The 19,420-nt window shown below is 46.5% G+C and overlaps 2 protein-coding genes across 9 annotated transcripts in view; one reads left to right on the forward strand and one right to left on the reverse strand.

Moving 5' to 3' along the window:
• On the reverse strand, positions 1 to 9,033 carry LOC148140003 (endogenous retrovirus group 3 member 1 Env polyprotein-like). Of its 6 annotated transcripts, none has more exons than XM_087979170.1 (3): positions 8,899 to 9,033; positions 7,784 to 8,043; positions 1 to 2,723 (listed from the first exon to the last, which is right to left on the reverse strand). In XM_087979170.1, exon 3 carries the CDS (start codon positions 2,481 to 2,483, stop codon positions 582 to 584), a length of 1,902 nt encoding a protein of 633 aa, XP_087835296.1. In that variant the 5' UTR covers positions 2,484 to 2,723; positions 7,784 to 8,043; positions 8,899 to 9,033; the 3' UTR covers positions 1 to 581. The 6 variants fall into 6 exon arrangements, with proteins under 6 accessions (XP_087835296.1, XP_087835294.1, XP_087835293.1 ...); XM_087979168.1 differs by lacking the exon at positions 8,899 to 9,033 and adding an exon at positions 8,570 to 8,709; XM_087979167.1 differs by lacking the exon at positions 8,899 to 9,033 and adding an exon at positions 8,278 to 8,564.
• The window catches only part of LOC148140004 (zinc-binding protein A33-like), a 27,302-nt gene continuing 16,884 nt past the window's right edge, over positions 9,003 to 19,420 (forward strand). Inside the window, exons 1-5 of one of the 3 annotated variants that reach the window (XM_087979172.1) lie at positions 9,003 to 9,404; positions 12,929 to 13,024; positions 14,403 to 14,636; positions 19,030 to 19,052; positions 19,146 to 19,261. In XM_087979172.1, the coding sequence (XP_087835298.1) occupies positions 9,030 to 9,404; positions 12,929 to 13,024; positions 14,403 to 14,636; positions 19,030 to 19,052; positions 19,146 to 19,261 (844 nt within the window). In that variant the 5' untranslated portion in view covers positions 9,003 to 9,029. The remainder of the gene's footprint in view (positions 9,405 to 12,928; positions 13,025 to 14,402; positions 14,637 to 19,029; positions 19,053 to 19,145; positions 19,262 to 19,420) is intronic. The other 2 variants (XM_087979174.1, XR_015752999.1) reach the window with 2 other exon arrangements.

Here is a 19,420-nt window from a genome sequence, read left to right on the forward strand (position 1 = left end):
TTCAGGAAAACAAAGTTTTATTAACAAGTCAAGTCTGCAGAGTCGGGCACCCTTAAAGAAAAGGCGCCCTGAGGCTTACAAAGTCTCCATTATATATAGCACAAGTCCCTCCTCTCCTTGGCTCCAACAAGCCATGAGGTTCACATTCTTAAAAACATCATTATTTTTATCACAAAGTCTGCAACAAAAGGCTCCAGAGTCTCCAAAGTTTGTTGTTTTTCTCACCCTGTAGTCTTATCAGTCAAAGGCTTTAATTTGAAACAGATGTCTCAAGTTGTTCCCCCATCCTGGAGTCTTATCAGTCAAGGACTCATCCTTCACAGCTGTGTGAATGGCTTCATTAATCAAGAGCCTGCTTGTTTTGACTATCGCTCACAAATTGTCAGCATTCTGCACAATTTAAACTACTCTACTTTTGAGTATATAAAATGGTTGTTAGAAAAGAAACAAAAGTTTTTGTCTTTTATTATAGATCAGTCTGTGGTCCAGGCACATCTTAAAGTTTAAACCGAAATTACCTCTCACAATTCCACCCTTTTCTTCTTTAAGATGTGCCTGACCCAGATAAGCCCCCCCTTCCCTCAAGGGCCCGGGAAATCCTTGGTCTTTCGCAGCAACATCACTTTAAGTTCCCGTGTCCCATGTTGTGGAACCACCACTGCCTGGAGTCGGGAAATATTTTTCTGAATTAAAAACTGAATACAGGGAGTTAGGCAGGGTAATACGAGAAGAAGAATCATGCCTCCCCCAACCACCAGCAACGCCGTGCGCCACCAGCTACCACCTAGGAGACCATCCCACCATCCGATGCCACTAAGAGGACGCCAAGATTGTACTGGCACATGGGCCAATCTCCGAATTTCATCGGAAATTTTCAAAACCGCTTTACCATTATCGTCAATTTCTAGACAGCAGTTTGTCAGGTTAAATTTCCCGCACACACCCCCCTCCGAGGCCAACAGATAATCCAAGGCAAGTTGGTTTTGATATATAGCAGCCCTCATCTGATCCTGCTGCTGAGCCAACAGCTCTAGGGCCAGGGCAGTCCGGTTAGTAATGACCTCTACGACTGCTTGGAGCCTGATAATTCGATTTAGCATATAGATAGGAGTGCGATATCCCCATGATCCGTCCTGTGCCCAAGTAGCCGGCCCATAGTATTCAATAATCCGGGCCGGTGGCCACTCATCCCCCCAATCACCGACTTGGATATCCCTTGGCGACCTACGCAGGGAGTCAAAGAGTTTAACTCCCAAATCATCGCCTTCCTCCCGGGGTAATAGGAAGAACGCAGGTCGTATTAGACCCAGGAAGCATACCCCAGCCCATCCCATGGGCAGTTTGGAGTATGCCTGATTACCGCATATCCAAAATAGGCCATCTGGAGCAGGCCCTCCCTGCCTCACAACGTCATCCCACAACTCCTTTACCCCAGGGACGCCCTCATAAGGACCAGGACCACTGCAATTCCAGTATTCGGATTGTTGACCCCGTGGCAGAGTCTGGACAGGATTATTCCAGCATTGATTCCCCTGACAACCACCGCTCCACACTCTTTTCATGCCATCGGAAGGGTCAGCACTTAGCTCGTAAGAGGAGGAATCAGAACGTAACCGAATGCAATTTTGATGATCTCGGTGTGCAATGTACCAAGCAATATTCTCAGGCCACCATACTCGCGTGGTTGCATCCAATATATTCTGACAGGGGCTAATCCCTACCTTCACGGTCCCCTTGCCTTCAATACAGAACTGGCCCTCAGGGCTGTTTGTCAGTCTCCACCCCTGGCTTTTTCTGTCGTTGTCATGAGTCCAAGTGGTTTGCAGCAATTCCCCTATGTCTAAGCTTTGACCAGTCCACGGCCATTGTTCCGACATATGCGGCCCCCCACAGACCCAGCAATTGCTAACATTTAAAACAGTGGCTATTCTAGAGGTGAGATCAATAAACAGGTTTTGTGTAACATCAGGGAGTTCAATCTGTCCTTCTACCTCTTCGTATACAGATGGCACTTTAGGGAGCACGACCATTCCCTGACGGTCTTGCTCTTTCCCCAACCCCCGATCAGGGATCTGTATCTTGGTCTCCTTGACTCTGTCAACCTGCTCCCTGAGCAACACGGAGGATAGGTCCCACCTCCCAGTTTTGCTAATACACACCCAGCGGTCATTTATAGGGCATCCATGGATTTTGCCACCGTATCCTTTATTATATACCTGATAATAGGGTCTCCCATCCTTCCAACATTCATGGCGTGCACTCACATCGTAACACCTATCGTCCACATAGGAATGGGACACAAATGATCCCGAATAGATTCGAATCCCAAGTCTTACTGTATTTCGACATTTGTCACATTTCCCCTCACCCTCCCCCACATACAGGAGTAAACTGATCAATATCCCCACCAATACAGTCCAAGTAGAGTTCATTATTGCTGTCTTTTCAGTTTTACCGACAACGGCTTGTCCCCTTGCTCGCATGTCCAGGTGCTTTCTTCTTCAGGCGGAACAGGCCCCTTTATCCTTGATGCGTGGACCACCCTTTTTCTTTCGTCCGAACAGCTGCCTCAGTTGTTAACAGAACCAGGAACGGTCCTTCCCACCGCGGCTGGAGCTTTTCGGCCTTCCAGGTTTTAACAAGTATCCAATCTCCGGGCTCCACCTTATGCAGGAGGAAGTCGAGCGGCGGAGTCTGAGCCAGGAGACCTTTCCTCCGGAGTTCTGCAAAAGAACGGGATAAGGCCAGTAAATAGGTTCGGATAAATACATCCCCCCCTTGTAGAGTGGGACATCCATCAACCTTACTCCATTACGGTAATCCGAACAGCATTTCATAGGGGGAAACCCCGACATCTCGGCGAGGTGCCGTACGTATCCTCATTAGGGCAATGGGCAGGCACTTTGGCCAGGGTAACTTAGTTTCTAACATCAGCTTAGTCAATTGGGTCTTGAGCGTGCCATTCATTCTCTCAACTCGACCCGAACTCTGAGGATGCCAGGGTGTGTGGAATTTCCATTGGATGCCCAGGGCATTACAGATCAAATGGTGTAGCTTAGAAATAAAATGCGTCCCGCAATCGGAGTCAATAGATTCCATTATGCCATATCTCGGGATTATGTTCTCTAACAACAGTCGGGCCACGGTTGGTGCATCGTCTTTGGCAGTTGGGAAAGCCTCTACCCAGTGAAATGGTCTACTATTATTAGCAGATATTTCCATCTCTGTACTGGGGGTAATTCTGTAAAGTCGACTTGGATCCTCTGAAATGGCCTAATCGCTAGGGGCTGACCACCAGCTGGCATAGAACGCATGGCTTTCTGATTAATACGCCGGCAAGTGGGGCATCCGACTACCTCTTGTTGGGCTAATGTGTATATCCCCCTGCATACATAGTCTCTCAGGATTGTGTCACACATGGCTTGCACCCCCCAGTGGGTCTGATGGTGTAATCGGTGCAGAATACCCCGGGTGATCTGTTTGTTCAGTACTTGTCTCCCATCAGGAACCGTCCACTTCCCGTTAGTATCTAGCCGGGCACCCAATTGATCCATTTTATCAATCTCCCCCTGGGTGAAGACGGGTTGTTTAGCGAGCCCTTCCCTCAACGGTATTAACGTTAACAATTGGACGGATTTTTCGACCGCTGCCCGCTTGGCTTCCTCGTCTGCCAGCCGGTTTCCCACCGCTTCCGGTGTCGACCCCTTCTGGTGACCGGGTACATGGACTACTGCAAGTTCCGTAGGTAACGCCAGGGCTTCCAACGTTAGGCTGATCATTTGTTCGTGAGCTAATTCTTTTCCCTGGGAAGTTATCAATCCTCGCTCTTTCCAGATTTTCCCGAAAGTATGAACGACTCCGTATGCATACTTTGAGTCAGTATATATGGTCCCCACTTTCCCTTCCAACAACTTCAGGGCCCTCTGGAGGGCGTACAACTCACAGGATTGGGCTGACCACTTCCCGGGCAGTCGTCCGGACTCGATCGTCCGTTTCGTTGCACCATCTATAACAGCATAGCCACTGTATCGTACTCCACTGATGCACCGGGAGGACCCGTCGATATACAGTTCCTGTCCCTCACCCAGCGGGGCTTCTTGCAGGTCCTCTCGGCTTTTGGTCTGCAAGTCCACAAATTCCACACAATCATGCTCCTGTTCCCCGTCTGCAGGACGTCCGTACAGAAACTGGGCTGGGTTGCAACTGAGATCTTTTGCAAAATTGAGATCGTTCCCGGTCATCAAAATCGTCTCATACTTTAGGATGCGAGAGTCTGTTAACCAGCGGTGAGCCTTCTGAGCCAGTATGGCACTAACCGAATGTGGGGAGTATACTGTGATCCTTCCTCCAAAGGTAAGTTTTCGGGCCTCTTCTACTAACATTGCCGTAGCTGCCACTGCCTGTATACAGGTCGGCCATCCACATGACACAGGGTCTAACATTTTTGACAAAAATGCAACCGGCTGACGTTTCCCTGCCCGCAGCTGAGTAAGCACACCCTGGGCAATTCCGCCGGCGCTATTAACATATAACTGGAACGGTTCCTTCAGGGTGGGTAAAGCCAATACCGGAGCTCGAATCAGTTTATTTTTAATAATATTAAATCGCTGCTCCTCCTCATCTGACCAGTCCACCTTTTGTCCTTCTTGTCCCAGTTTGTCGTACAAAAATTTTACTAAAGTGGTGTAACTTTCAATCCATATCCGGCAATACCCTACTAGTCCCAGGAATTGTCTGACTTCCTTCTTCGTCCTGGGTATTGGCATACCCGTAATTCCTGATATTCGTTCTGGCGTGATACGGCGGTGCCCCTTACTGACTTGATGGCCCAGATATCTTACTTCTCGCTCCACAAACTGGAGTTTTGTCCTGGAGACGCGTAGACCCTGTTTCCCCAGGAAGTTCAACAGGGCAACGGTGTCTGCTCGTACCTCCTCTTCTCTTGGTCCTGAGAGTAAGAGATCATCGAGATATTGGAGCAATTGATTCTCCGCGTTACACTGAAATCCTCCTAAGATCTGCTCCAGTATTTGTCCAAACAAATTGGGTGACTCCGTGAATCCCTGCGGCAAGACCGTCCATCTTAACTGTCGCTTTCGTCCTGTGAAGGGATTCTCCCATTCAAAGGCAAAAAGGTTCCGACTTTCTTCGTCAAGGGGGCAACTCCAGAAAGCATCCTTCAGATCTATTACGTTGAACCATTCATGTTCGGGGGGAATTTTACTCATTAACGTGTAGGGATTAGGTACCACCGGGTATCTAGCCTGGACTACTTCATTCAACCCCCGCAGATCTTGCACCAGCCTATATGTCCCGTCCGGCTTCCTCACAGGGAGTATTGGAGTATTGAAAGGGGACATGCATTCCTCCAGTAGTCCATCTGTGATTAATCTTTCTATCACAGGTTGTAACCCCTCCCGTCCTTCCATAGCAATCGGGTATTGTTTCCTTCTTACCGGGCCTCTTCCTGGTAACATGGTGATTTGGAGAGGTTTGATGTTTAGACCCCCTCTGTTCCCCTCTCGGTACCAAACTTCCGGGTCTATTTGTTGATCATCTTCTTCGGTGAGGGCGAACAACCTTACCACCATTTCCCCGTTACTTGGTACCGTTCCGATCCCTAGTTTGACCTGCAAGTCTCTTCCTAACAAATTAAACCCCGCCGATGGCAGTAGAAGGAGGTCTCGTTTAGTAGTTCTGTTTTCATATCCAATTTCCACGTCCTCCACCACTGGGACTTGTAATTTCTGTCCTCCAATTCCAGATACCCCCATAACTGTTCTTCCTGCTCGGGCGCCGGGGGGTATTTGGATTATACTTGATCTTTCGGCTCCCGAGTCCACCATAAATGTGATCTCCGATCCTTGGGGCCCTACTTTCAAGTTTACCAGGGGTTCCTGTCGATAGTCCTTTTGCCCCAAGGGTAGGAACCCCCGACCTCCCTAATCTTCCTCCATCAGGGCGTACGACCTCACCTCCTGCTTGTAGCGGGAGCACTCCCGTTTAAAATGTCCCTTTTCATTACAATAGTAACATCTGAGTGTCCTCTTCGTTTCCCTGTCGCGGTCTCGCGTTCCTCCACTCTTCCTTTGTTCCGGCCATGGTTCTCTTTTCCTCTGCTCTTGCCACGACTCTCCCCTTTCCTGTTTCTGCCACGGCTCTCCCTTTTCCCTCCTTCCAGCTGTCATTTGTTGCACCGTTTGCATCATTATCTTTGTCGCCTTCTTTTGCTTCTCATCGTCCCTTCTCACAAACACCTTTTGTGCCTCCCATAGTAATTAACTTAAAGATTTACTATCCCAATCATCCATTTTCTCCAACTTCTTTCGTATGTCCGGCCAGGCTTTTGATACAAACTCTACCCGTATGAGTTGTTGCACCACGTCCGTCTCAGGGTCCACCCCAGCAAACTGCTGCAAATTCTTCCTAATCCTGTCTAGGAAGTCCGTAGGGTTTCCTCCGGGTTTTGATGATTACCAAAGGCCTTGGTAAAATTGTGCCCCTTCGGGGCTGCGTGTTTTATTCCTTTTATCCAATATTCCCGCATGTCTCTCATGTTGCGCCGTCCTCCCTCCGTGTTCTTATCCCACTCGGGGTCGGTGAGGGGAAACTTCTGCTCCCCTCCTTCTCCCCCCTCTCTCACCCAGACCAAGAGCGCAGCTTGTCGTATCATCTGACGCTCCTGGCTAGAGAACAATGTTTTCATGATGGAACACATCTCTTCCCACGTGTAAGTATTCGGACCCAGGAACTGATCCAATTGTTCAGCAAGTCCCATGGGGTCCTCTAGTAGACCCTTCATCTCCCTCCTGAAATTCCGTACTTCAGTACTCGTCAAGGGAACGTTCACATAACCCGTCCTTCCTTCCTCGCCTCCCATGGGCACTTCCCGGAGTGGATTCATTCTTGCAATCGGGACAGAGTTCCGTCTGTGACTCTTTTCAGCTTGAGATCTAGTCTGTACTCCTGAGGCACCTGGTGGTTCCTCCCCATTTTCTTCCCCTTCCCCTGAATCGTCGTCACCCGAAGGAACATTCTGTGGGGCAGACGGGGTCACGTAGGGCGGCGGTAAGTGATCTAAAGGGTCCCATTCTTTCTGCCCTTTCGAGTCTTTATTAGTTACCTGCATTTGGCAAGATATCGTAACCGGCAGCCAACAAAGGGCATAATCACTTTCTTCCAGATTAACATCAGGTTTTGAATTGACATATAAAATGAGGGCTTGCCGGACCCAGTCTTCGTCAGTACCGAATCTAGGCCACCACACTGAGTCGCCCTGAATAGGTTTCTGGGACCACTTTTGACAGTATTTTACCATCTTCCTTTTAGATTTTCCCTTTCTTCCACCCTGATCCCAATTATTTAGCATTTTCCCTAACGGACTATCGTCAGGTACCCCGGGGTATGTGTCATTGTCCCTGTTTAAGCCTACCTTTCCCTTAATCACCTTAGATCCCTTATTTCCCATTTCCGAGGACTTCGTATTTTTCCCGTGATAATCTATCACAATGTAGCCAATTCCCGGACCTTCAGTCCCGTGATCGCCCAGGTTCCTTTGCAGGCACCCCCGGTCTTTGGATTCCTGTGTCCTACGTCTCTGTGACACAAATCACAGGCACCCCGTAGGTACACGTTCCTCCTCAAACACTGTCTCTGCAAAATCCCTCACAGGCGAGCCCCGGTCTCTAGATTCCTGAGTCCCACGTCTCTGTAGAAAAAATCCACAGGCACCCCGTAGGTACCCAGTCCTCCGGAAACACGGTCCCCGCAAGTTTTTTCTTACCTGGGTTCGGTGCACCGAAATTACTCGATCGTTAACCGTCCCCACTGCCTCGGGTACACCCCTCCTTTGTTTTCCTGAGCCTCCCGGATATCACTCGCTCAAACCGCGTGGGGCGACAAGCAAGGAATCAGGGACTGCTGAACTCAGCAGGGTGCACCTTCTCCGATATCCTTCCTCAACTCCCCTTGCGGCCGGAGTGTTGATCCCGGATGACGAGCCCCCAAGTTGTTAGAAACGAAAATCGCTTCTCAATAATCGCTCTAGACAAATTCAGGAAAACAAAGTTTTATTAACAAGTCAAGTCTGCAGAGTCGGGCACCCTTAAAGAAAAGGCGCCCTGAGGCTTACAAAGTCTCCATTATATATAGCACAAGTCCCTCCTCTCCTTGGCTCCAACAAGCCATGAGGTTCACATTCTTAAAAACATCATTATTTTTATCACAAAGTCTGCAACAAAAGGCTCCAGAGTCTCCAAAGTTTGTTGTTTTTCTCACCCTGTAGTCTTATCAGACAAAGGCTTTAATCTGAAACAGATGTCTCAAGTCGTTCTCCCATCCTGGAGTCTTATCAGTCAAGGACTTATCCTTCCCTGCTGTGTGAATGGCTTCATCAATCAAGAGCCTGCTTGTTTTTACTATCGCTCACAAATTGTCAGCATTCTGCACAATTTAAACTATTCTACTTTTGAGTATATAAAATGGTTGTTAGAAAAGAAACAAAAGTTTTGTCTTTTATTATAGATCAGTCTGTGGTCCAGGCACATCTTAAAGTTTAAACCGAAATTACCTCTCACACCCTTACTTCTTCTTTTGTGGTCAGCTACAACACTCCATAGTTATTTCCGAGCTTCAAACTATTTTCTTTAAAACTACTTCTTTAAAAGACCCCTTATATTCATTAAAGTCTTAGCCTTAAGTATGCTACATGCTACAAGAATTCCATGACCGTTTGTATAATGTCTTACCCCTCCCCCATCTACAGAAATTACACTCCACCAGCACTTACAACAATTACATTTCTATAACGCCTGCAGAAAACTACATTTCTTATTTCCCACACCTGGTTAAAAATTAATGAACCAATCTTGTTTATCTGTGATCTGTTTATCTTCCTACCTTGCCCTGCCTTTTTCTGGAATCTGTTTATAATGTTGCTGCTGGAATCAGGAAATGAAACTGAAAGTATTTCACTGAACACTGATCACCATTTTACTTTGAGCACAAAGCACAGAGATTAATCCTTCACGATGGAAGATGATCTTTCCTGTGCTGTCTGCCATGATCTGTATAAAGATCCTGTCTTACTCGACTGTGATCACAGCTTCTGTCGATCCTGTGTGACCCAGTACTGGGAGAAAGCTGACACTGCCTGCTGTCCTGTCTGTAGAAAGGAGACTTCCTCCAGGACCCTGAGAGCCCACCGCATTCTCTCCAACATCGTGGAATCATTTGTGAAAAGCGGTGGAGGTGGTGAAATTCAGCAGGAATGCAGCCGACACAAGGAGAAACTGAAATTATTCTGTAAAACTGATAATCAACTCATCTGTCACATTTGCCAGTCTTCAAAAAGTCATCAAAACCATGAGGTGCTGCCAGTGGAAGAAGCTGCTGAAGAGTTTAAGGTGAGGAGACACTGAGTAAAATAAAATGCAGAATCCTGCAGGGATCATTCAAAGACTCAGGTTTGCATGTCTCACAATGATTATTATTCAACTACTTAGTAAATCTTTTTCCTTCTGATCAATGACAGAGGGTGGTAGATTTCCTTTAGTCAAAGCTACCTTTTACAATGACAACAAAAACTGACAATTATCCAATGCTTTTAATCTAATAAAACATCATAAGGTATTTCAGAGGAATATTCTACAATTACATTGGACACTGAGTCACATCAGATGATGTTAGAACAATGATCAGAGACTTGGTCAAAGAGGAAACGTTTATTTTCCTGAAAGAGAAAGAGAAAGGGGGAGAGAGAGAGAGAGAGAGAGGTTGAGAGAGAACACTCTCTAAGCTCAGGGCCTGGAATGCAAAAGGTGGCGACACCGATGGGGGAGTGATTAAAATGGGGGTGTTCAAGAGGCCAGAATTGGATTAGAGGAGGTGATGAAAACAGAGAATGGAATCCTGAACAGGGAACATTCAGAGATTCAGGTTTCACCATCTTTCACTAATTACCCTTCAATTACTTAGCAGTTGGATTAATTTTTTCACTTTAGAACAACAATGAAAATTTATATTTATTCAGTGTTTTAATGTCAGAAAACTTGCGAAGGCCCTTACCGGGAATGTTATGAAGTAAACTTAGACACCAAACCACATCAGGTGACATGAGGGTCATGGCCAGAAGCTTGGCCATGGCCAGCCTCATCATCCAATTCAGTTTCTCACTCTGAATATGTAACTCCCCCCCTTCCTTGTCCCCCATGTCCCATCAGTGAAACTCTCCTCTCTGCTTCTTCCAACTCTCTCCAACCACATCCTTTAAGTTTTCTTCCTTGCCGATGCCTTTCCCCCTTCCCACCATTATCTGGCCCTTTTCATTTCACACTCCTGTTGTGTAAACCCCCTCATGTCTGTCTCAGACCACGCCTGTGCCTTTATCCAGCCAGGCTGCCTCACTTGGACAGGGACCTGCTGCCTCTCTTTACTGCTCCATAACCCATTGGAGAAGTCTGCTGTGACAGTGAATAATCCCAGGCTGGAGTCCCGCTGTCCTCCTGGGTGGGTCCTGCTGTGACCGAGTTCTGAGCAGAGCTGTTACTGCAGGGAGCGTGGTATCAGGCACATGAGGGACATGTGGGAACTAAATTCAGCAGAAACCCAATGAATCAGGGACAAGGAACACCACCAACAATCACAGAAACACAGAAATTTACAGCACAGAGGGAGACCATTCAGACGGTGGTGAATTTTGGAATTCTTCACCCCACAGACCTGTGGAAACTCAGTCACTGAGTATGTTTAAGACACAGATCCAGAGATTTCTAGATAGTGATGACATCAAGGGGTTATGGGGATAGTGCAGGAAAATGGCACTGATGTAGATGATCAGCCCTGATCTAGAATAGCACAGCACGGCCTGAGGGGCTGACTGGCCTACTCCTGCTCCAATGTGTTTGCTCAGCCTAGTGTATCTGTGCTGGCTGATAAAGAGCCATCAGTCCGGATCCCACTTTCCAGCTTCTGTTCTGGAGCCTTGGAAAATGTTTTGACTGTTTTTATGGACCAGACCGTAACCCCTTTAAATATTTTAAGAAGATAGCCCAGACTCTAACTTTTTCTTATTTTGAAGGCAATTACACAGTGTCTGTACCAGATCTTTAGAAGAACATGTTTTTTTAAGACTCCCTACAGTGCAGAAACAGGCCATTTGGCCAAACAAATCCACACTGACGCTACAAAGAGTAACCCACCCAGACCCATTCCCTGACCCTATTACTCTACATTTACCGTTGACTAATGCACCTAACCTACACATTGCTGAACACTATGGGCAATTCACCGAACCTGTACATCTTTGGATTGTAGGAGGAAACTGGAGCACCCAGAGGAAACCCACGCAGATATGGGGAGAATGTGCAAACTCCGCACAGACAGTCACCTGAGGCTGGAATCAAACCCAGGACCCTGTGAGGCTGCAGTGCTAACTACTGAGCCACCATACCGTCCATAAATCTGATGCAACTGGTCAAACTACTCGATGTTCAGCAAAGCACAACTTATTTAAACAGTTTCATTAAAATACAACCAAAGAAAGAGGAATTTAGAATAACTTAATAATAGATGCAACGAATATTACTAATTAACTGTTCCAATGTCGGAAAATCCAATAAACACACCCCTTGGAAAATGGAAAATTCAGACACGGATTCTCACATGTAGTTCTCCAATTAAAGAGAAAAACAACATCTCGAGAAGATGTAGAGAAAGTAGCAGTGAAGCGACGTTCACTGAAGTTTCTTTTGAGACCCTAATATCTTCTAATGTAACTGAAAAAACCAAAACCCAGAGAGAGGAGAGCTGGCCACACCCATTCAGGCTGGTAAAAAAAACCCAATGTCCCCCAAGCTGTTTACTCACAAGGTCTTCAGTAGCTAGTCCAGTACCTTTGCCTTACAACCTCTCTTCAAAAAAGCCAGGACAAATAACCTCTTAAAGTGACAGCATTGTCACACTGTGACAAGGGTTTCTGTCTCTCCCACATTTTCAGGCAGTGAAACCCAAACTGGGTGAAAAGATATCTCAGTTTCCAGCTAATTCTTTCAGCAATTCCACTGACTCGATCAATGAAATCTCTGCTCAGGAAGATATGTCCTTCCTATCCAATTTCTCAGTGCCCTTCATAATTACGTAAAGCTCAATTCGATCTCCTCAGTCTGCCCCATCCCGATGGAAATAGGCCTGGTTTATTTCATCTTTTCTTGTGTGTACAATTCTCCATGGTCACACACTGCTGTGATGTGGGCCTATCCTTCCTGTAATGTGGTGAGCAGAACGGGGTTCAGTGTTCTAGCTGTGCCCTTATTAATGATTTCTACAATTCAAATGTATCCATCCTGCTCTTATAGTTTATCCACTGGCCATTAAATAAAGTTTCCATATCTCATTAATAACCTTACCTTCCTGTGTTGCTACCTTCAAGGACCTGTGGACAGGTTCTCTAAAGTCCTTCTGTGCCTCTACACCTCTCAGTGTCTGACTAGTCATTGTGGATTCTCTCCCAATGCATCACCTCTCCAGAGTGAGTTTCATTTACGACTTCTCTGGCTGTGTTTGTTACACTGAACCCCATGAAGCAACATTTGTACTTTTATGACCTTTGTTCAATAAAACCAGAGAAAGTTCTGGCAGAAAGAGGCCATTCAGTCTGAACACAAATTTACAGCCACCCATACTGATCCCATCTTCCAGCACCTGACCCATAGTCTTGCAGGTTACAACATCTCTCATGCCTTCACAATCATACTAGGCCGCAAATTCCAGACAAATGCCACTAATTGAATGAATGTTTTTCTCAGACTTGATTTAATCATTCCCCCAATCATCCTAAAGCTATGCCCACTATGAATTTCAATTTAATGATGTTTCATTTTTGGGGATTGTTTTTCTGAAAACGTGCTAATTAATTGATGGTTTTGTTCAGGGGGAACTGGAAACCTCCCTGAAGCCAATTCAGGAGAAGAAGAAGGAATGTGAAAGTGTCAAAAGTGATTATGAGAAAACACTGTCCCACATTCAGGTAGTTATGATCTTACTTTGTTCTATATTTTGTACAGAATTGTAACCATTCAGAATTGCACTGGGCAGAATTCCAGTCTCCATATTATAAATAGATATTGCATGAACTAACCTGGATATTTTCATGAGGGAGAAGAAGGTTGAGAGGTGACTTAACTGAGACATGTAAGATAATCAGAGGGTTAGATAGGCTGGACGGTGAGAGCCTTTTTCCTCAGACGGTGATGGCTAACACAAGGAGACATAGCTTTAAAGTGAGGGGTGATAAATATAGGACAGATATCAGAGGTTGTTTCTTTACTCAGAGAATATGTGGGGCATGGAATGGCCTGCCTACAGCTGTAGTAGACTCGCCAACTTTCAGGGCATTTAAATGGTCATTGGATACACATATGGATGAAAATGGAATAGTGTAGGTTAGATGGGCTTCAGATTGGTTTCACAGGTCAGTGCAATATCGAGGGCCGAAGGGTCTGTACTGCGCTATAATGTTCTATGTTCTATCAGAATCTAGCACTTTTAGGAATGATTGAACAGGTTGTGAATCATTTCTTTGGAAAAGAGAAGACTGAGGCTAACCTGTTAGAATTTTTAAAAATTCTAATAGGATTTGAAAATGTGGATCCAGAAAAGATGTTTCTACACATCATGGATTTGACCAGACTGGGAAAGATTTAATAATTTACTGATATGAGTCGGATATGAACAGTGCATTGGGGACAGGAGTTGGGAGATCATGTTGCGACTGTACAGAATATTAGTTATACCACTTCTGGAATACTGCTGGAATTCAATTCTGGTCTCCCTGCTGCAGGAAAGATGCTGTGAAACGAGAAAGGCTTCAGAAAAGATTTACAAGGTGCTGCCAGGGTTGGAGGAACTGAGTTATAGGGAGAGGCTGAATAGGCTGGGGCTGTTTTCCCTGGAGCATTGGAGGCTGAGGCATGACCTTGTAGAAGTTTATGAAATAATGAGGGGCAGAGATTGGATGAATCGTCCAGGTCTTTTCTCTAGGGTCGTGAAGGCTAAAACTGCAGTCCAGAGGTTTAAGATGAGATGAGAAAGATTTTAAAGGGACCTGTGAAGAGGGTGGTGCATGTATGGAATGAACTGCCAGAGGAAGTGGTGGAGGCTGGGACAAGAATAACATTTAAATGACATCGGGATGGGTGTATGAATCAGAAGAGTTTGGAGGGATATGGGCCAAGTTCCGGCAAACGGGACGAGATTAATTTTGCATATCTGGTCAGCATGGATGGGTCTCACTGAAGGGTCTGTTTCTGTGCTCTACATCTTTATGACTCTATGACTGCTCAGGCTGAACAACATTTTAAAACTCTTCATTTGTTTTTGTTCAATCTGATTATTATTTCCCAAAGGACCACGGTGTAAAAACAGAGAAACAAATTAAAATTGAATTTGAAAAACTTCACCAGTTACTCCGTGAGGAAGAGAGGATTGTGTTGGAAGATCTGAAACTGGAAAAAGAGAAACGCAGTCAGGAGATGAAGGAGAGGATTGCAAAGATAACAGAGGAAATCTCATCCCTTTCACTCACTGTTCAGGATATTGAACAAGAGCTGAGGGAACAGGACAGCATCACATTTTTAACAGTAAGTATTTATTTTCCTTCCCTTTGCCTCTTTTCTTTGAGATTGCGATGATGAATTGCAGATTCTGTCCTTAAAATGTAGAGGGTAAACCTCACTGAGTAACAGCACGCCAAAAACCTGGGACATTGGGTTTTCTCTGTCTCACGCCCAAGAGCACTAACTGCTGTCTTCAACATGGAAATGACACAATCTGGAGTGTGTCCACTCCAGGGAAATATTACAGGGGAACATTGTAATGAGCTGAAACCACGAGGAAAATCAGCTTCATAAAGAGTGAGAAACCCTCAGGATGGTCAGACCATTCTCCCCTGAGGGTACATTTCCAGTCCAGCTGCTGATCAGATACTGGGACCTACAGTGCAGGGTCCAGTCAGGCTGGAACATGTTTACAATGTCCCTGGCTGGAACAGGAATGATTCTGTCCAGGAGAGAGAACTCTCCACAGGGTCAGATACACAGACAGATCGAGCTTTCTCTCAGCAGTTAAATAGGGACATGTTCAGACAATGGGAGGGGTGTGTCCCCACATGACAGCCATTTTTCCAGTATCAGAATCAATATGATTTTCTGTAATTTCCACTGTGTTCAGTGAGCCCCTGAGAACTTAATGTAGGTAATTCTCTGTTATGTATTGAAATGCTGAAGGGGGCGGTTTGTGAAGCAGTGTGATACCAACAGCAAGGGTTCAATTCCCATCACTGTCTGAGGTGACCATGGAGGACCCTCCTTCCCAACCTCTCCCCTTGTCTGAGGTATGGTGGCCCGCAGGGTAATCACCACCAGTCATCTCTCCCCAATGAGAGAGCAGCCCTATGGTCTGGTAAGACTATGGCAACACCACCGTCTGCGGTGCCAGTGTGGGCTGAGGGATAAATGTTGACCAGGACACAGGGAGAGCTCCAGTGTTCCTCTTGGGATCTACTCAGTTCACCTGTTATTTTAATTTCAAAAATATACTTTATTCCTAAAGCTACCTTTATATACACAAGCAGTAAAGCAGTTTGGTTCTGTACTGTCACATATGGAGAAACAACAAACATTGGAGCTTGACTCTATCCACCAAACAAATCAAAGGCAGTTGTGACTTGTCCAAGACTAGATTTACATACATTTGAGGCTCCAGGAAGGACTGATAACTGAACGGATTCACTTCAATAGAAAGCCCTCAGACAGTGGTCTTTCCCCACTGTGCCTGGGCAGCAGCTGCCCCAAGGTTTAATGTGTCCCTCAGCACGTAGTCCTGGGCCTTGGAACGTCCCAGTCTGTAACAGTCGGTCAAGGTCAACTTTTTTTATTTCAAAATATACTTTATTCATCGAAATAAATCTTTGGTACTTGTACAATTGGTCATGTCGTTCATAGATATATACATTGTATGTCTTAACATTACAAAGAACAGATTGAATTACTCGAATTTACAGTTATCCTATTTACAGTTCCCTTTATTAACCATCCAGTCTCTCAGTATTTAGCTGTGGCTTCAGCAGAACCCACCTACTGAGTGGGTGCCCTGTTATACGATAGCAAATGAACCTTTTTTAATCCCAGTTTATGGGGTTACCATTGTCCATTTGACTGTCCTGTCTCTGGGGTAGCTGTCTACATCCCCATGGTGAGCACGAAGTGCTGGACCTTCGCTGGGCTGAGGTAGCTATCCAGCACCTCAATGGGGTCATTTACCCGCTCTGGAGTCATTGAGCCAAGGCAAGGGTCCGCACCATCCAGTTCTGTGTCTGACAATGGGACTTCAGAGGATCACAGCTCTCAGTTACCTGTAGTTGTGGGGCAGTGGGTACCCCCTGGTTCTCACTGGGTGGAGGGTGGACTTCGGGGGGTCCGTTGTTTCTGGTTGGGAGGAAATGCCCTCCTCTTTATCTACAGCGCTCTGTCTCTTCTTCTGGTGGTGATGACATTCTGTGCACCCGTCTTCCCCATCCGAAGAGCTGTCCGTCCCTCCCTCGTGCAGTTGTCTTTTCCCCCTTTGCTGGAAGGCTTTGGGGGCCTGGCCGGATTTTCTCTTCCTGTTTTTAACAGGTATCCACTCCTCTGCCTGCTCGATTACCTTCTCCTCCATTGCTTCCATCTGCCCGTCTAGAGCTAGGATTAGCTGCTGTGTCTCTCCGCTGGCTGCCGCCTCCTCTACTCCAGCCTGTTCTTCTTTCTGGGTGCCACCAGACTCTGTTTCCCTGCTGTCTGGGTGGACGTTACTGGTCTTTGGCGGTCCACGGCTCGCATTGCCACCTCCAGCCATCTGTGCGTAAGTGGGGACCCCCCGTTTTGGGCAGGTCTTGTACACGTGGCCCGCCTCTCCGCACAGGTTGCAGCTCTTTTCTTCCTGACAGTCCTTAGTCAGGTGACCCTCCTGTTTGCAGTTCCTGCAGATGGTCACTTTGCAATCCGCCAGCACATGTCCCGACTTCCCGCAGGCTCGGCACACTTTCGGCTGCCCTGCATATGTCAGGTAGCCTCTGTTCCCTCCAATTGCGAAGCTCGAGGGTGGGTGAAGAATGTTCCCATTGCTATCGACCCTCAGAGTTACCCTGACCTGCCGCTTACTGGTCCAGATCCCAAAGGGGTCGACCACATCGGTGGCTTCTCCCTCAACTTGGACGTACCTTCCCAGGAAGGTCAGGACATCAGCCGCTGGAACATAGGGGTTGTACATATGGATTGTTACAACCCGACTCCTCTGTGCAGGAAGCACACACAATGGGATCGCCGACAAGATGGAAAACAGCGGCTCCCCTTCCTTCTCCTTGAAGACCTTCAGGAGCTGTTCGCACTGCTTCACACTCCTGAAGGTCACATCAAAGTAGCCTGCCCCAGGGAAATCCTGCAGGCAGTACACGTCCGCTGCAGTGAACCCACAGCATCCCAGCAGCACTTTCTTGATAAACAGCATGCGGTCAAGTGGCGTACGATTCTCTATCTTCTTCACAGTCACCCGGACGGTGTTTTGAACCCCCTGTCCAGGGCTGCGGGCAGCTGTTGAGGCCATAGCTCTGAGGTTGGCTGGTCCCTGAATTGGCATTAGGCCGAAGCAAGCATGAAGATCCACCAATAGCAGGTCAGCACAACCAAACGATCCTCCAACGTCCAATCACGATCCAGCGATGATCTCCACTAGCTCTGATGACTCGCAACTCGACCCCTGTCCTGATAAGAACAGACACTTGATCTTAGCCAAAAGGCCGAGAAGGTCGGTCAAGGTCAACTCTCTGTTTGGAAGACCAACAAATTTTGGGAAGACCAAAGAGCATCTTTCACTGAGTTGATGGTCCTCCAGGCGCAGTCACTGTTTCTCCCGGTGTGTCCCTCGGGGAACAGACCATAGAGCACAGAGTCCCTCATCATGGAGCTGCTCTGGATGGACCTCGACACAAACCACTGCATCTTCCTCCAGCCTTCCTTTACAAAGGCCCTTTCCAGAAGGAGATGGGTGACAGTCTCTACTCCCTGCAGCCACTTCGAGGGCAGCGTGTGGTGACACAGACTGACCGGATGTACATGAAGGATCTCACAGGTAGTGCCCTCTCTCACCCCGACAGGATCCAGCCTCTCCTTTTCCCTCAGGCTATCAAGGATGCTACGTGCTGACCACTTCCTGATGGATTGTGGTGAAAGGTGTTTCCCTTTGTAAATGTCTCCATGAAGGACGGTGATGGGGAACAGTCCAACTACTTGGAGCATTCCACAGCACCGAGGCCAGGCCCATCCTTCCCAACACCGGGGACAGGTCGAACCTCAGTATGTAGTGACACTATTCAATGGGGAGAGAGTGTGGAACCTCAGTTTAACAGCTCAGCTGAAACCTAGTCCCTCTGACAATGGAGTTGCCATTCAGCTGGTTGGTCATTGAGCTCAGAGTGACTCACAGTGAGTGTCCCTGACATTATGATTCAGTCTGTATGCTTCAGGGTTTCAGGTTACACAGAGTGGCCTGACTGCAGACAAAGATTCGGAGACAGTCTGATGAGGCCTGGTACTGAACATAAAACTAAAATTGCAGCTTCCCCCTCTTTCCAGGAGGGTCAGTGAATTCTATGGGACAATCCTGGTGTAGATTCCCAGAAACATTTGTCTTCAGGACACACACACATTATAACAGGGAAGTAAACATTAAAGAAACTCTGTAAACAATAAACTAATCCCAGCAATTTAACATCCATGAAGATATTCCAATTCGGTTGGATCTCTGTGAGTTGTTCTGTGCAATAAGATCCAGTAATTTGTAATATTGTGGAGTAACTCAGTCCAGTGAGGACATGAAGACACTGCCTAATAACTTCTTGAATTTAAAATGTTCATGTTTTGGGGAATCCAGTCTGGAAATTTACTTTTTGTCATAAAATATTCTCGAAACACTAACTGTAAAAATGGTTTTGTTCCACAGAAATTTCCGGATACAAAGCAAAGGTAAAGCTTACATCCTTGATTTGATTTTTATTTCTAACATATCCCTCTCCCACCCTGGAATGACCCAACACTGACCTTTATCTCCTGTTTCAGAGTGAAGCAAACTCTCCCAGAGCCACAGAAGGTTTACCCTTTAATAAATGTGGGCAAGTACATTGGCTCCCTGCAGTACAGAGTGTGGAAAAAGATGCTGACAGTGATTAATACAGGTGGGTGTGAGCTTCCTGACACCAGCTCTTCAACGACTCTCATATTTGTGAGTAGAAGAGAGCTGTGTATTCACAATAAATGTTTAATTGTCTTTGTAACTGATAAGATTTCACTTCAGTCAGTTTTCTATGAAAATACAGAATTGACTGATCACAGAG

This window comes from Chiloscyllium plagiosum, unplaced genomic scaffold (genome assembly GCF_037043375.1).
Source record: "Chiloscyllium plagiosum isolate Xiang-an unplaced genomic scaffold, Cpla_swu_hap1 HiC_scaffold_35, whole genome shotgun sequence".
Taxonomy (NCBI): domain Eukaryota; kingdom Metazoa; phylum Chordata; class Chondrichthyes; order Orectolobiformes; family Hemiscylliidae; genus Chiloscyllium; species Chiloscyllium plagiosum.

What these genes read in the sequence shown, in the direction of transcription:
- LOC148140003 (XM_087979170.1), bottom strand. Translation starts at nt 2,483, where the DNA reads ATGCGAGCAAGGGGACAAGCCGTTGTCGGTAAAACTGAAAAGACAGCA.